Source organism: Anomaloglossus baeobatrachus, chromosome 2 (genome assembly GCF_048569485.1).
Source record: "Anomaloglossus baeobatrachus isolate aAnoBae1 chromosome 2, aAnoBae1.hap1, whole genome shotgun sequence".
Taxonomy (NCBI): Eukaryota; Metazoa; Chordata; class Amphibia; order Anura; family Aromobatidae; genus Anomaloglossus; species Anomaloglossus baeobatrachus.
The window spans coordinates 764,307,913-764,326,054 of record NC_134354.1 but is presented as its reverse complement, the minus strand read 5'-3'; the positions used below and the strand labels follow the sequence as shown (position 1 = coordinate 764,326,054).

Here is an 18,142-nt window from a genome sequence, read left to right as displayed (position 1 = left end):
GTGGACACAATTGTGAAGGTGAATGAAATTTATTGCTTATTTTAAACTTTTTAAAAAAATAAATAACTGAAAATTGGGGCGTGCAATATTATTCATCCCCTTTAAGTTAATACTTTGTAGCGCCCCCTTTTGCTGCGATTACAGCTGCAGTCTCTTGGGGTATGTGTCTATCAGTTTTGCACATCGAGAGACTGAAATTCTCGCCCATTCTTCCTTTGTAAACTGCTGGAGCTGAGTGAGGTTGGATGGAGAGCGTTTGTGAACAGCAGTTTTCCGCTCTTTCCACAGATTCTCGATTGGGTTCAGGTCTGGACTGTGACTTGGCCATTCTAACACCTGGATACGGTTATTTGTGAACCATTCCATTGTAGATTTTGCTTTATGTTTGGGATCATTGTCTTGTTGGAAAACAAATCTCCGTCCCAGTCTCAGGTCTTTTGCAGACTCCAACAGGTTTTCTTCAAGAATGGTCCTGTATTTGGCTCCATCCATCTTCCCATCAATTTTAACCATCTTGCCTGTCCCTGCTGAAGAAAAGCAGGCCCAAACCATGATGCTGCCACCACCATGTTTGACAGTGGGATGGAGTGTTCAGGGTGATGAGCTGTGTTGCTTTTGCCCAAAAAGGTCGATTTTGGTTTCATCTGACCAGAGCACCTTCTTCCACATGTTTGGTGTCTCCAGGTGGCTTGTGGCAAACTTTAAACTACTCTTTTTAAGGATATCTTTGAGAAATGACTTTCTTCTTGCCACTCTTCCATGAAGGCCAGATTTGTGCAGGGTACGACTGATTGTTGTCCTATGGACAGACTCTCCCACCTCAGCTGTAGATCTCTGCAGTTCATCCAGAGTGATCATGGGCCTCTTGGCTGCATCTCTGATCAGTCTTCTCCTTGTATGAGATGATAGTTTGGATGGACGGCCGGGTCTTGGTAGATTTGCAGTGGTATGATACTCCTTCCATTTCAATATGATCGCTTGCACAGCGCTTCTTGGGATGTTTAAAGTTTTGTAAATCTTTTTGTAACCAAATCCACCTTTAAACCTCTCCACAACAGTATCATGGACCTGCCTGTTGTGTTCCTTGGTTTTCATAATGATCTCTTAAATGATGTCCCCTAAAGGGGACGAATAATATTGCACACCCCACTTTTCTGTTATTTATTATTAGAAAAGTTTACAATAAGCAATAAGTTTCACTCAACTTCACAATTGTGTCCACTTGTTGTTGATTCTTCACCATAACACTAAAATTTGTATCTTTATGTTTGAAGTCTGAAATATGGAAAAAGGTTGAAAAATTCAAGGGGGCCTTTTGCAAGGCACTGTATGTGATATAATATAAAATCTCATATACATTATAACCAAGAAGGAGACAAAAATTCTGACCCTTCAAAATAGAGCCCAAAAAGTCAGGATATGATAGGTAATTTTTATTGAAAATATATTAAAATAAGAGAGGTTACAAAGAATGAGGAACCAGGGAAACGGCAAAGATGGTATTACAAAAAATATTGTATTGTTTAAGGTATGTCACTGTAGAATATAAAAAGAATCACTAATATTGGAATAGTAACAGCTGTGATAACACACACAGATTCCAAAAATAATATATATTCAAATATCGATAACACCATAATATCAGCTGTAAAATAAAGCATGAAACGTCACGTCATGTTGCTCATAGCCACTAGGTGGCATCAAAGCTTGATAAATAAGGAACAGTTCCTGCATACAAAAAAGTATATTCTGCTTATGCCCGTATGATGATGTAACATGAAAGCCTGTATATAACACTGTGAAAAGATGGTATAACCTACCTGGATGAATGTGCCAGAATCTCTGGTTCCTCCACCCCGACGTACGTTTCATGTTTACCCAGCTTCTTCGGGGGTATGTTTTTGGTTTGATTGTTTGTTTTAGCCAATCGGAGTCTTAATTTAAATCTCTAACAGGCCTATATTCGTATAATAGGTGTTAATGTAGAATAGTAGCAGACTTCACTTGCCTACTTCAATGGACTTCGGGCTGTCGGATCACATTCACTTCACAGAGATTTTATATTAAAGGGGTATTCCCATCTCCACTATCCTATCCCAATATGTAGTAGGTGTAATAATAATATTAGCAAATGCTTCCAATCAAACATGTAGTATAGTTCTCCTGATATAGCCATGTCTCTTATTTCATGTACTGCCTAGGTATCCATGGTTACGACCATTAGTAAGCAACTGTCCCTATATGCGTGGCCATAACCTTGTATACCTAAGTTACTGCAATGCCCTGCACATGAGGTAAGAGACATGGCTATATCAGGAGAACTATACTACATTTCTTAACGGAGGTATTGGCTATTATTATTTATTATTATTATTATTATTATTATTATTATTATTATTATTATACCTACTACATATTGGGATAGGATCCTGGAGATGGGAATACCCATTTAATTAAATGATGGAGACCAGAGCCATGAGAGGGGCAGTGGATGGTTGTACGGACCCATTAGCTGTGCCCGCATGATGTTCATCTCAGTGTGGCAAGTTCCTACGTTCTCGTCCTGGGCCGACAAGTGGCTAAAAGAAACCGACCACTTCTAGGCCGAAACCTGGACGAAGCCTGAGGCTGCACTACTGAGACCCTCTATAAAAAAGAAATGACTGAAATTGAGGACAAGTCGAGGCCTTTTCTGAGATTTATAGTTTCCGGAGCTTTTTGTTTCCGGATGGACATGCCCTTTAAGCTCTTGGTATTTGACGTTTTGTCTCTTGCTCCTCGCAGGGCATCAGGAACAGTTTACATCGCATTGGATGTGGCAACGGGACAAGAGGTAAAAAATCCGTCTCTCCTCTGGGGTGTAGTTTGGGGGTTGTGTCTTGTGTGATCCGACCTGTTCCGCCCCATCCCCCGGTGCCGGGAGCCTCATTCTCATTTTTTTGAGGTTCAGTACACTTTTTAGAAATGTGAATAACCCGCATCGGGACCCCAGGCCCAGACCCGTGCCCCTATATACTCATCAAATTCCCTATGACTCGCCCTTACGGTCCTTAACATGATTTTGTTTTTCTCGTACAGGTGGCAATTAAGCAAATGAATTTACAACAGCAGCCGAAGAAAGAGTTAATTATTAACGAGATCCTGGTAATGAGGGAAAACAAGAACCCAAACATTGTCAACTATCTGGACAGGTGCGCTGGTGCTGGAGGGGGGACGTCAGATCTGGGGTTACTTGTATTTCATATAATAAGAGAGGAAAGGATCCGTATCAGTATGGATAGCCAGATTGTCTATATTTAAAGGGATTTATTTTTTTTTTTTTCAATTAAAAATTTCCATATCCCCATTTTTATGAAAAAAATGTTTATTATATAGGATCATGCAGATTTCACTCTAACAGCTGAACATTACAATATACTGACTGTTCCTGTTCTGTAGAGATCATTTTTCTACAATGTCACATCAACAGAATAGTAAGAATTAAAAGGTAACACCTCTATATACAGTAGATAACACAGGACCCACCATTCACAACAGGTGATGTCACAGCTCACCTCCTCCCCCTGTACAATGACTGATAACGGCTCTATGTACAACCTAGAACCCCACCATTCACAATAGGTGATGTCACATCTCACCTCCTGCACCTCCTGTACAATGACTAATAACACATCTATATATAGTAGATAACATAGGACCCACCATTCACAATAGGTAATGTTACAGCTCACCTTCTCCTCCTCCTGTAAAATGACTGATAACACCTCTATATACAGTAGATAACCCAAAATTGATTTCACAGCTCACCTCCCACTCTACAATGACTGACAGTACCTCGATATATAGGAGATAACACAGAATCCACCATTCACAATAGATGTCACAGCTCACCTCCTCCTCCTCCTCCTGTACAATGACTGATAACACCTTTATATACAGTAAATAACACAGGATCCACCATTCACAATATGTGATGTCACAGCTTACCTCTTTCTCCTGTACAATGACTGAAAACGCCTCTATATACAGTAGATAACACAAAATTGATTTCACAGCTGACCTCCCACTCTGCAATGACTGACAGTACCTCGATATATAGGAGATAACACAGAATCCACCATTTACAATAGATGTCACAGCTCACCTCCTCCTCCTCCTGTACAGTGACTGATAACACCTTTATATACAGTAAATAACACAGGATCCACCATTCACAATATGTGATGTCACAGCTCACCTCCTCCTCCTGTACAATGACTGAAAACACCTCTATATACAGTAGATAACACAAAATTGATTTCACAGCTGACCTCCTCTACAATGACTGATAACACCTTTTATATGCAGTAAATAACTAGGGATCCACCATTCACAATATGTGATGTCACAGCTCACCTCCTCCTCCTCCTGTACAATGATCATGGGCAGAATATAGAATAGAAAGAATTACTGTGAAAAATTAAAATAAAAAAGTGTACATATGTATTATCTGGTTTTAATGAAATCAATAAAATATGTAAGTAATATATTACATTTAGAGGAAATGTAAAGGGGTTGTCCCTTTTCAGAAAATCTTGGTCCCTGGGCACAGATCGGTATACAGAAATCAAGCAGACTGCATTTACTTACCTCATGTCCACCGGTGAGTCTCAGCCTCTGCCCATGGTGTCCGGTATTGGATCAGTGAGCTCAGCAGCTTTGCCAGTGTAGATGGAACTCCCCTTTAAGAGCTGCTGAGCTCCCTGATTGGCTGACGTGCTGTAGACATTGCAGCAACCAATACCAGATTTTCTGAAACAGGACAATCCCTTTAAGAGAACCTTAGGGCAAATTGATTGTATTTTAGCATCCCCCTGCCTAAGTTTTCAACTTTTTGAGCAAGACTTGAAAGTTTTTTTTACAAAGGCCACAAGAAAAGCCGCAGCCGTTGTGGTCGGCTGATCACTCGCATGGCTTGTTATTAAAGGGATTGTCTTCTGGAGAAAAATATATAATTATATATCATTGAATCGATGCACTCATGACATATCTATGTGATTGCAGTTACCTGGTTGGGGAGGAGCTGTGGGTGGTGATGGAGTATCTGGCAGGAGGGTCACTCACCGACGTCGTCACCGAAACCTGCATGGCGGAAGGACAGATCGCAGCCGTGTGCAGAGAGGTGACGGATTGCTTTTTATCTTCCTAAACACCAAATATATTGACATGAATGCACATCTACTAAATATTTTCATTTTTATACAGAGTGTCCACCCATATCCTGTCCACCGCCATTAACTTGAGAACAGCGGCAGCTATAGGCATAGAAGTGGTGTCTAGGTATAGTAAAGTAGCCATGTGCTATGCAATGAAACCACCTATAGCGCCACCTGGTGGAAAACAACGGAGTTAGCATTTTTATCTCGAAAACGGAATGAGATAGAGAAAAAAAGTGAATTACAAAGTTGTAGGGCATCATCAATTCAATACGAATTGACACCTTGTATACAGAAATGCTATGATATGAAACCCATGACCCCCCAAAACATTGAATGCTGGTCACGCATATGGCGCTCATGTAACTTTGATGCACAGAGTGGCCCCCGTCAGCTGCAATGCACATCTGTACTCTGCACAGCATACTGTCTCTTGTTGCACGCTGTGCAATATGGTAGCTGACACGTTTGCACAAGCCTCTGTGATACGTCGTCGTAGGTCCTGCAATGTTGGTGGAGGGGTAGCATACACCTGCTGTATGATGTGACCTCACAGAAAGAAGTCCAATGGGGTCCGGTCAGGTGAGCGGAGGCCACTCCACACAGCCACCATACCCAATGACTTGTAGGAAGGTCTCCATGAGGTATCGCTTAACGTCCGCAGCCTTGTGAGTTTCACATGTTCTAATCATAGCATTTCTGTATTGAATTCACAATAGTGGATATCACAGCTCACCTCCTCCTCCTGTACAATGACTGACAACACCTCTAGATACATTAGATAACACAGGATCCGCCATTTACAGTAGGTGGTGTCGCAGTTCACCTCCTCATACTTTACAATTACTAATAACACCTCTATATACAGTGGAAAGCATTGGATCCTTTATTTATAATAGGTGATGTCACAACTCACTTCCTCCCACTCTTGTGCAAAGACTGAGAACACCTCTGTGTACAGTAAATAATAAAGGATTTAGCTTTCACAATAGGTGATGTTACAGCTCGCCTCCTCATTGTCCTGTACAATGACTGATAACCTCTATATACAGTAGATGACACAGGATCTACCACTCATAATAGGTTATGTCACAGCTCACCTCCTCATCCTGTACAATAACTAATAACATTTTTATATACAGTAGATAACAGGATCCACCATTCATGATAGGTAATGTCACAGGTCACCTTCTCCTCCTCCTGTACAATAACTAATAACACTTCTATATACAGTAGATAACATAGGATCCACCATTCACAATAGGTGATGTCACCTCCTCCACCTGTACATTGATTGATAACACCTTTATAAACAGTAGATAACTCCAGATCCAACATTCACAACAGATCATGTCACAGCTCACCTCCTCCCTTTCCTGTACAATGATTGATAACCTCTATATATAGTAGATCACACTCACAATCTGTGATGTCACAGCTCACCTCCTCCACCTCCTTCGCAATGACTGCAGCCCAGATTAGAGCTCAGTTTATACTCCTAGACATAGCATATGTCTATTGATGCTAATGTTCATGTATTGAAAGGGAAGCGGGAGTCTAATATTCAGCCAAGTGACCAATTGAAAATTGAAAGTTTTTTGGGGTTTTTTTTGTTTTTTTTCTTTAAAATAAAGATTAATTAAATATAAATTAAATAAATTAAAATAAATTAAATAAATAAATATATTTTCAAATCTAATATAAAACCTGATTTACCCTTAGTAATTTTCTGATGCTAAATTCCCTTTAAATAATCACCTTTGTCGTGATGTGGCCACTATCCCCCCAGGGAGGTGTCTGGGGGGCAGGTCACCCTATCCGGACCACTGATGAGATTACTGGGGTCGTTGTGAGTTAGCGAGCGTTCATATGTACTGTGCCGTATGTCTGTGCGCTGACGGTAATAATGGTGTCTGTCCCGGCCGCGCGGTTGTGACCCGTCCTGTCTTGTCTGCAGTGTCTTCAGGCCTTAGAATTCCTGCACTCGAACCAAGTCATCCACCGGGATATAAAGAGCGACAACATCCTGCTGGGCATGGACGGATCCGTGAAATTAAGTATGTGCCTGCACGCCGCACTCATACTGGTGGGGGAGGGCGGGAGAGTTAGACGACTACCACTACCGTAGCTCTTATGGTACACACATTTTGCCTGGGGCCATAACTACAATGAAATAGTAACTTTTACCTATGGATATAGGAGCCATGAGAGTCCTAACACGCGGTATTATTATATGTTATATGAATATTGTATCACCTTCTTCTTCTAGCGGACTTTGGGTTTTGTGCCCAGATCACCCCAGAACAAAGCAAGCGCAGTACAATGGTCGGTACTCCTTACTGGATGGCGCCTGAAGTGGTAACACGTAAAGCCTACGGCCCGAAAGTGGACATCTGGTCTCTGGGTATCATGGCCATAGAGATGGTGGAAGGGGAGCCGCCATACCTAAATGAAAATCCTCTCCGAGTAAGGAATGCTATGGATTATTGTAGTTATATTCTTGTACATAGAGGGCAGTATTATAGTAGTTATATTCTTGTATATAGGAGCAGTATTATAGTAGTTATATTCTTGTACATAGGGGCAGTATTATAGTAGTTATATTCTTGTACATAGGGGGCAGTATTATAGTAGTTATATTCTTGTACATAGGGGCAGTATTATAATAGTTATATTCTTGTACATAGGGGCAGTATTATAATAGTTATATTCTTGTACATAGGGGCAGTATTATAGTAGTTATATTCTTGTACATAGGGGGCAGTATTATAGTAGTTATATTCTTGTACATAGGGGCAGTATTATAATAGTTATATTCTTGTACATAGGGGCAGTATTATAGTAGTTATATTCTTGTACATAGGGGGCAGTATTATAGTAGTTATATTCTTGTACATAAGGGCAGTATTATAGTAGTTATATTCTTGTACATAGGGACAGTATTATAGTAGTTATATTCTTGTACATAGGGGGCAGTATTATAGTAGTTATATTCTTGTACATAGGGACAGTATTATAGCAGTTATATTCTTGTACATAGGGGACAGTATTATAGTAGTTATATTCTTGTACATAGGGGGCAGTATTATAGTAGTTATATTCTTGTACATAGGGGCAGTATTATAGTAGTTATATTCTTGTACATAGGGGACAGTATTATAGTAGTTATATTCTTGTACATAGGGGACAGTATTATAGTAGTTATATTCTTGTACATAGGGGGCAGTATTATAGTAGTTATATTCTTGTACATAGGAGCAGTATTATAGTAGTTATATTCTTGTACATAGGGGACAGTATTATAGTAGTTATATTCTTGTACATAGGGGGCAGTATTATAGTAGTTATATTCTTGTACATAGGGGGCAGTATTATAATAGTTATATTCTTGTACATAGGGGACAGTATTATAGTAGTTATATTCTTGTACATAGGGGGCAGTATTATAGTAGTTATATTCTTGTACATAGGGGCAGTATTATAGTAGTTATATTCTTGTACATAGGGGACAGTATTATAGTAGTTATATTCTTGTACATAGGGGACAGTATTATAGTAGTTATATTCTTGTACATAGGGGACAGTATTATAGTAGTTATATTCTTGTACATAGGAGCAGTATTATAGTAGTTATATTCTTGTACATAGGTGCAGTATTATAGTAGTTATATTCTTGTACATAGGGGCAGTATTATAATAGTTATATAGTTATATTCTTGTACATAGGGGCAGTATTATAGTAGTTATATTCTTGTACATAGGGGCAGCATTATAGTAGTTATATTCTTGTACATAGGGGCAGTATTATAGTAGTTATATTCTTGTACATAGGGGCAGTATTATAGTAGTTATATTCTTGTATATAGGAGCAGTATTATAGTAGTTATATTCTTGTACATAGGGGACAGTATTATAGTAGTTATATTCTTGTACATAAGGGCAGTATTATAGTAGTTATATTCTTGTACATAGGGGACAGTATTATAGTAGTTATATTCTTGTACATAGGGGGCAGTATTATAGTAGTTATATTCTTGTACATAGGGGACAGTATTATAGTAGTTATACTCTTGTACATAGGAGCAGTATTATAGTAGTTATATTCTTGTACATAGGTGCAGTATTATAGTAGTTATATTCTTGTACATAGGGGCAGTATTATAATAGTTATATTCTTGTACATAGGGGCAGTATTATAGTAGTTATATTCTTGTACATAGGGGCAGTATTATAGTAGTTATATTCTTGTACATAAGGGCAGTATTATAGTAGTTATATTCTTGTACATAGGGGACAGTATTATAGTAGTTATATTCTTGTACATAGGAGCAGTATTATAGTAGTTATATTCTTGTACATAGGGGGCAGTATTATAGTAGTTATATTCTTGTACATAGGGGACAGTATTATAGTAGTTATATTCTTGTACATAGGGGGCAGTATTATAGTAGTTATATTCTTGTACATAGGGGACAGTATTATAGTAGTTATATTCTTGTACATAGCGGCAGTATTATAGTAGTTATATTCTTGTACATAGGGGGCAGTATTATAGTAGTTATATTCTTGTACATAGGGGACAGTATTATAGCAGTTATATTCTTGTACATAGGGGGCAGTATTATTGTAGTTATATTCTTGTACATAGGGGCAGTATTATAGTAGTTATATTCTTGTACATAGGGGCAGTATTATAGTAGTTATATTCTTGTACATAGGGGCAGTATTATAGTAGTTATATTCTGTACATAAGGGCAGTATTATAGTAGTTATATTCTTGTACATAGGAGCAGTATTATAGTAGCTATATTCTTGTACATAGGGGCAGTATTATAGTAGTTATATTTGGGGGCCCCCTGGACAGTCCTACCGCTGTTTATACTATGGGTGAGCATTTATAACTTCATTTAAAACTTCCATTCTACTTTGGCTGCTGTGCGGCTCTGCTACACATCCGATGTAACTAGCCTTATTATATGTGCTGAGCTCTGCATGCTTGTTTTTCACTTCACACCTGCGATATAATCCTATGTGACCACTGGGATCTCTGCCTCTATGACCATATTACTGATACTCATTATATTATTACAGGCCTTTTAGTATATGGTGGGAGGAGGATCCCTAGGGTTACTGATGTTACCACAGGGTGTTGAAAGATTAGGCTAAATCAGATTGCGGCACTGTTGTACTGTTATTAACTGCACCGGATGTGGGCTGCACTACACGCCATTTGAATCTCCTCATGCTCACCTATTACCCGTACTGTGGTAGTATAGCTGTTCCTTGCACCTCATTCCCCCAGTTTTTACTGTGTGTTATTTGTATGAATTTTGTATTAAATTAACTTATACCTTTTAATATAAACTTTGGATGGCGGCACGGTGGCTCAGTGGCTAGCACTGCAGTCTTGCAGCGCTGGGGTCCTGGGTTCAAATCCCACCAAGGACACCATCTGCAAGGAGTTTGTATGTTCTCCCCGTGTTTGCGTGGGTTTCCTCCGGGTACTCCGGTTTCCTCCCACATTCCAAAGACATACAGATAGGGACTCTAGATTGTGAGCCCCAATGGGGACAGTGTTGCCAATGTATGTAAAGTGCTATGGAATTAATAGCGCTATATAAATGAATAAAATTATTATTATTATTATGACTCCACTTTTTCTGAGTTCTCATTCTTGTACATAGGGGCAGTATTATAGTAGTTATATTCTTGTACATAGGGGCAGTATTATAGTAGCTATATTCTTGTACATAGGAGCAGTATTATAGTAGTTATATTCTTGTACATAGGGGGAGTATTATAGTAGTTATATTCTTGTACATAGGGGCAGTATTATAGTAGCTATATTCTTGTACATAGGGGGAGTATTATAGTAGCTATATTCTTGTACATAGGGGCAGTATTATAGTAGCTATATTCTTGTACATAGGGGCAGTATTATAATAGTTATATTCTGTACATAAGGGCAGTATTATAGTAGTTATATTCTTGTACATAGGGGCAGTATTATAGTAGTTATATTCTTGTATATAGGGGCAGTATTATAGTAGTTATATTCTTGTACATAGGGGCAGTATTATAATAGTTATATTCTGTACATAAGGGCAGTATTATAGTAGTTATATTCTTGTATATAGGGGCAGTATTATAGTAGTTATATTCTTGTACATAGGGGCAGTATTATAATAGTTATATTCTGTACATAAGGGCAGTATTATAGTGCTTTTGTTCTTGTACCTGCGGTAGTATATGTGAGGACACCTGGTGTCATATTGCAATGTTTCGTGACCTGTGATGTTTGTACACTCAGGCACTTTATCTTATCGCTACTAATGGGACACCAGAACTGCAGGAGCCGGAAAAGTTGTCTGTTACTTTCAAGGACTTTCTGAACCAGTGTCTGGAGATGGATGTGGAGAAAAGAGGCTCGGCCAGAGATCTCCTGCAGGTGAGGTCTTGCACCTTCTGTTACATATTATATTCCGCTGGTTCTCCGCCTTGGACAATCTCCTGGATTATAGATGAGGGTCTGTGCAGCTTTTCAGTGGGGGCGGTTGGGTTCGCTCTCTCTGTGTGGCGCAGGATGCTTGGCTTTTCTTCCTCCGACCATATTGCATTGAGCAGGTGGCTTCTCCTGCAGACCGGCTTGTGTTCTGGTGACTAACGGGGAGCGCTGAGCTCATCATATATAATTAGATCCTTCATAGTAAAGATACAGAACCTGACACTCTCCACCCGGTGCTGATCCACAACCCGTCATCCTTTCCCTGATGGTGCTGGTTGCTTTATTTCTCCACTCAAGCATATGGTAATTACATGTTTCTGGAAGAGGTATACAGTGTGTCCAGCCATATCCTGTCCACCGCCATTAACTTGAGAACAGCGGCAGCTATAGGCATAGAAGTGGTGTCTAGGTATAGTAAAGTATCCATGCGCTACGCAATGAAACCACCTATAGCACCACCTGGTGGAAAACAACGGAGTTAGCATTTTTATCTCGAAAACATAACGAGATAGAGGAAAAAAGTGAATTACAAAGTTGTAGGGCATCATCAATTCAATACAAATCGACACCGTGTATACAGAAATGCTATGATATGAAACCCATGACCCCCCAAAACATTGAATGCTGGTCACGCATATGGCGCTCATTTAACTTTGGTGCTCAAAGTGGCCCCCGTCAGCTGCAATGCACATCTGGGCTCTGCACAGCATACTGTATCTTGCTGCACGTTGTGCAATATGGTAGGTGACACGTTTGCACAAGCATCTGTGATACGTCGTCGTAGATCCTGCAATGTTGGTGGAGGGGTCGCATACACCTGCTGTTTGATGTGACCTCACAGAAAGAAGTCCAATGGGGTCAGGTCAGGTGAGCGGAGGCCACTCCACACAGCCACCATACACAATGACTTGTAGGAAGGTCTCCATGAGGTATCGCTTCACGTCCGCAGCCTTGTGAGTTTTATACGTTCTAATCATAGCATTTCTGTATGCAAGGTGTCGATTCGCATTGAATTGAAGATGCCCTACAACTTTGTAATCCACTTTTTCTCTCTATCTCGTTCCGTTTTTTAAATAAAATGCTAACTCCGTTGTTTTCCACCAGGTGGCGCTATAGGTGGTTTCATTGCGTAGCGCATGGCTACTTTACTATACCTAGACACCACTTCTATGCCTATAGCTGCCGCCGTTTTCATGTTAATGGCAGTAGACAGGATATGGGTGGACACACTGTATAGAGTTCCATACTCCAAAAATATCAGCTCAGCTCAGTCATATAGCTGCGAAATTGTAAATGGAGTATAAATCATGTTCTGTGGTTCTGTCCCGTCCATTTTAACATTCCCATTCTTTCCCTTACAGCACCCGTTCCTGAAGACTGCCGAACCCCTCTCCAGCCTGACACACCTCATAATCGCAAGTAAAGAAGCAGCCAAGAAGAACCGCTAAGTAACTGGACCCATTGATTTGTGGACTCCTTGCTGGGGTATAGTTTGCCCTCACCCCGGGTGACTTTCCCGCAAATTCTCATCCGGAGCTATGAGCAGAGACGCTGCGGCCGATCCCTGGGGTGTAACAGACTGAACTGTGAGCGAAGTGTAAATGTGACGACCAGAACAAGTTTATAGAAAGTTGTGTTTTTTGTTTTTATTTTTTATAATTTTCAGTTTTGACCATTGATAATGTGAATAAATGACACGTCTTGTTCTGTTGCTCTTTAAATGAGTCATGGAGCAAGTTTTCTGCCATAAATATCAGAGAGACCTAAAAGGAAATTACCCCTACAGTCACTTTATAGGGCCCCTGCATTAAGAGAACAGCGGCTGATATCAGTTTTCATTCAGTGATGTCAATGTATCAGTAGGTTCTCGGTACTGAAATTATGTGATTTAAAGGGATTTTTCTAAAGCAAATAGGATTGCGTTATTAATACTACAGTGTTCTTAGAAGCTTCACTCCAGTCCTTAAAATGAAATTTCCCAGATGCCCTGTGCACCACTGATCCTTAAAACCACAGAAAATAAAAATCTGGGCTACACAAGAAACGTTGTCAAACAACGCCCCCTTCTCTGACATCACTTCCTGCTTTGCAGCTATTGGCTGCCTGTTCTGTCCGCCCCCTGCATGTATTCTCTGCCCACTTTTAGCTGCTTTCTTCTGCATTTTGAGCAGAGAGATCTCAGTAAGGCTGCTTTCACACTACGTTTTTTTTTTTAACATGCGTCATGAACGTTTTTTTGCTGTAAAAGCGGATCCTGCTTTTACAGCAAAAAAATGCATGCAAACGCATGTGTTATTTTGCAGGATCCTGTCACTTTAAGTTTATGGGCGGGCATTGGAGTCATGTGATCGGGAGTCAGTGGAACTGAACGTGATAGACTGGGAGCCGGCTCGTAACCAAGGTAAACATCAGGTAACTTGCTTGGATACCCGATATTTATCTTTGTTACCAGCGTCTGCAGATGCTATGAGCCGGGCTCCCTGCTCGTAACCAATGTAAACATCGGGTAACTAAGAGAAGCGCTTTCCTTGGTTACCCGATATTTATCTTGGTTACGAGTGTCTGCAGCTCTCAGGCAGGGGAGAGAGAGAGGAGAGAGAGGCAGAGAGGGAGGTGGGGAGAGACAGAGAGAGAGGAGAGGGAGGTGGAGAGAGAGGCAGAGAGGGAGGGGGAGAGAGAGGAGAGAGAGGCAGAGAGGGAGGTGGGGAGAGACAGAGAGGGAGGGGGAGAGAGATGAGAGGGAGGCGGAGAGTGAGGCAGAGAGGGAGGTGGGGAGAGACACAGAGGGAGGGGGAGAGAGAGGAGAGGGAGGCGGAGAGAGAGGCAGAGAGGGAGGTGGGGAGAGACAGAGGGAGGGGGAGAGAGAGGAGAGAGAGGCAGAGAGGGAGGTGGGGAGAGACAGAGAGGGAGGGGGAGAGAGAGGAGAGGGAGGCGGAGAGAGAGGCAGAGAGGGAGGTGGGGAGAGAGAGGAGAGGGAGGCGGAGAGAGAGGCAGAGAGGGAGGTGGGGAGAGACAGAGAGGGAGGGGGAGAGAGAGGAGAGGGAGGGGGAGAGAGAGGAGAGGGAGGCGGAGAGAGAGGCAGAGAGGGAGGGTGGGGAGAGACAGAGAGGGAGGGTGAGAGTGAGAGAGGAGAGGGAGGGGGAGAGAGAGGCAGAGAGGGAGGTGGGGAGAGACAGGGAGGGGGAGAGGGTGAGAGTGAGAGAGGAGAGGGAGGGGGAGAGAGAGGGAGGTGGGGAGAGACAGAGAGGGAGAGGGTGAGAGAGGAGAGGGAGGGGGAGAGAGAGGGAGGTGGGGAGAGACAGACAGGGTGAGAGAGGAGAGGGAGGCAGAGAGGGAGGTGGGGAGAGGCGGAGAGGGTGAGAGAGGAGAGGGAGGCAGAGAGGGAGGTGGGGAGAGGCGGAGAGGGAGAGGGAGAGAGTGAGAGAGGAGAGGGAGGGGGAGAGAGAGGCAGAGAGGGAGGTGGGGAGAGGCGGAGAGGGAGAGGGAGAGAGTGAGAGAGGAGAGGGAGGGGGAGAGAGAGGCAGAGAGGGAGGTGGGGAGAGACAGAGAGGGAGGGGGAGAGGGAGTGGGTGAGAGTGAGAGAGGAGGGGGAGAGAGAGGGAGGTGGGGAGAGACAGAGAGGGAGAGGGTGAGAAAGGAGGGGGAGAGAGAGGGAGGTGGGGAGAGACAGAGAGGGAGGGGGAGAGGGAGTGAGTGAGAGAGAAGGGGGAGAGAGAGGCAGAGAGGGAGGTGGGGAGAGGGAGAGGGAGAGGGTGAGAGTGAGAGAGGAGGGGGAGGGAGAGGCAGAGAGGGAGGTGGGGAGAGACAGAGAGAGGGAGGGGGAGAGGGAGTGGGTGAGAGAGGAGAGGAGAGGGAGGGGGGGAGAGAGGCAGAGAGGGAGGTGGGGAGAGGGGAGGGTAAGAGAGGGGAGAGGGACTGATCACACCAGGCTGGTTTCTGGGCATGCTCAGTAGAGCAAGCAGGATCCTGTCTTATCAGCATGCCAGGGGTCACATGCGTTTGTGTGCAGTATAGTCAGGATCCAGCAATTTGCAGTATTTGGACGCAGCTCAAAAACGCTACAAGTAGCGTTTTTGAAAAATGTTAAAAAACTGCAAGTCGCTGGATCCTCACTATAACGCACGCAAACGCAGGTGAACGCATGTTGACGCGAGTCCATTGCAAATGCATTGAAATGAAAACGCATTTGCACTGGATCCGCTTTTGCGTTAAAAAAACGTTCATGACGGATGTTAAAAAAACGTAGTGTGAAAGCCGCCTAATACCGATAATTTTACATGCAGTAACATTAGTTATTTACTGTCTGTAGCAGAGATGACAGAACTATATGGAGCATAACTATAAACACAACACTTTTGTTTTTTTTCTCTCCCATTTTTCATGAGCTGAACTCAAAATCTAAGACTTTTATATACACATAAGACCTTTTAATGATCACAAATTTCTGTAAATCAGTGTTAGGCTTCTGCCACACTCACGTGAAATTCACGCACGTGCCGAGAGACACGTATTTTCCCTGCGTGTTGCGTGCAGGTAAGTACGTGTCTCTGGTACGTGCGTGACACGTGTGTTCTACGTGTGCTATCCGCGATAGCACACGTAGAACCGGTAATTATCATACTCACCTGGTCCTTCCTGCTGTCCGCGCTGCTGTCCGTGGTGCTGATCTTCGGTCTCCAGCCCTCCCGTCTCCCCGCTGCTGCTGCTGCCAGGCAGTGAAGTGAATATTCAATGAGAATAATGAGCGGCGGTCGGCAGCAAGAGGCAGCAGCGGCAGAGACAGGAGGGCTGGAGAAGGTGAGTAAATGTTTTTTTTTTTTTTTTCACTGACATGTGTGTTTTCTCCGGCGCGTGTCACACGGGACCGCATCCACACTACACCCGTGTGGTACGGGTGCGGGCCGTGTGACACCCGTGCTGCGGGAGAAAACACTGACATGTCAGCGCTTTGAAAAACGCACACACGTACAAACGCACACGGACACACGTTCCGTGTGGTTTTACGTGTGTGTGCCTGCTACAATAGGGTAGCATTGCTGATCGTGTCTCCGTGCCGCCGGTACGTGTAAAAAATGACAAACACGTGCCGGCAGCACGGATGTGTGGCGCTAGCCTTAGTGGGCACTTTTCCTTTGCAGAGATATTCCATCCCCCTCACAGATTAGACATATCAAGATGCTGATTAGACAGCATGATTATTGCACAGGTGTGCCTTAGGCTGGCCACAATAAAAGGCCACTCTAAAATGTGCAGTTTTACAATATTGGGGAAGTCCTGGGGGGAAAAGAAAACCAGTCAGTGTCTGGTGTGACTACCATTTGCCAGTCTGCCATCTTCTCTGTACAGTGAAAACCAGGAACTCCTCTCCAACGAGCCAGACGCCATCAAATGTGTGCATTTGCCCACTCAGGTTGGTTATGACGATGACCTGCAGTCAGGTGGAGACCCCAGTGAGGACGAAAAGCAGCAGAGGCGCTTCCCTGAGATGGTTTCTCAGTTTTTGCAGACATTTTTTGGTTTTGCATCGATTGTTGCAGCCGCTGTCCGGGTGGCCGGGCTCATATGATCTTGGAGGTGATGATGCTGAATGTGGGGGTCCTGGGCTGATGCGGTTACACGTGGTCTGCGGTTGTGAGGCCGTTTGGATGTTCTGCCAAATTCTCTGAGCCTCCAGTGCAATAATCATACTGTTTAATCAGCATCTTGATATGCCGCACCTGTGAGGTGGATGGATTATCTCCAAAATGTAGAAGTGCTCACTAAGGCCTCTTTCACATGTCTGCGCAAAACAGGAACATTTTGCAAGGTCCGTAGTGAAGGTGCATGTGTGTTTATTGTTCTGTTCCTTTGCTATCTGTATGACATGCGGATAGCACACGGAGAGCATGAGCTGGTATGCATACCTGTCCCCGGTGCTGCTGTTACTTCCGGGTCCACACTGAGTGCAGTGAATATTCATAAGCATAATGAGCGAGCCCGGAAGCACAAGCCGCATCAGAGACAGGGAAGTATAAAAATTCTTTTTTTTTTTTATGTGACCTATGTTTTCTCCGGTACGTGTCACATGGATCACATCACTGGACGGTCCGGGGGACAGCCATGCTGCTGGCAGAAAATGGATATGCCACCATGTGGAGCACATGGACATGCGTGTGCGCCACACAGACACACAGTCCTAGTGAAAACACGGACGTGTGCGCCAAGCCATTGATTTTAATGGGTCTACGTGTGTCTGTGTCTCTGGTATATGTGAAATGGACGTCACACATACCGCAAACACGGAAATGTGAAGGAAGCCTCACACAGATTTACACAACTTTGAGAGAAAAACGCTTCTTGTGTCCATAGAAAAAGTCTAAAGGCCGCTTTACACGCAACGACATCGCTAACGAGATGTCATTGGGGTCACGGAATTCGTGATGCACATCCGGCCTCGTTAGCG

General features: G+C 43.0%; 1 protein-coding gene across 3 annotated transcripts in view; it reads left to right on the top strand.

The window, feature by feature from the left end:
* PAK1 (p21 (RAC1) activated kinase 1) overlaps window positions 1-13,421 on the top strand; it is a 69,860-nt gene extending 56,439 nt beyond the window's left edge. For all 3 annotated transcript variants that reach the window (XM_075337503.1, XM_075337504.1, XM_075337505.1), the window contains exons 9-15: window positions 2,785-2,833; window positions 3,079-3,191; window positions 5,044-5,161; window positions 7,153-7,252; window positions 7,465-7,661; window positions 11,506-11,643; window positions 13,062-13,421. In XM_075337503.1, coding sequence (XP_075193618.1) covers window positions 2,785-2,833; window positions 3,079-3,191; window positions 5,044-5,161; window positions 7,153-7,252; window positions 7,465-7,661; window positions 11,506-11,643; window positions 13,062-13,148 — 802 coding nt within the window. In that variant the 3' untranslated portion in view covers window positions 13,149-13,421. The remainder of the gene's footprint in view (window positions 1-2,784; window positions 2,834-3,078; window positions 3,192-5,043; window positions 5,162-7,152; window positions 7,253-7,464; window positions 7,662-11,505; window positions 11,644-13,061) is intronic.
* Window positions 13,422-18,142: the final 4,721 nt, after the last annotated feature.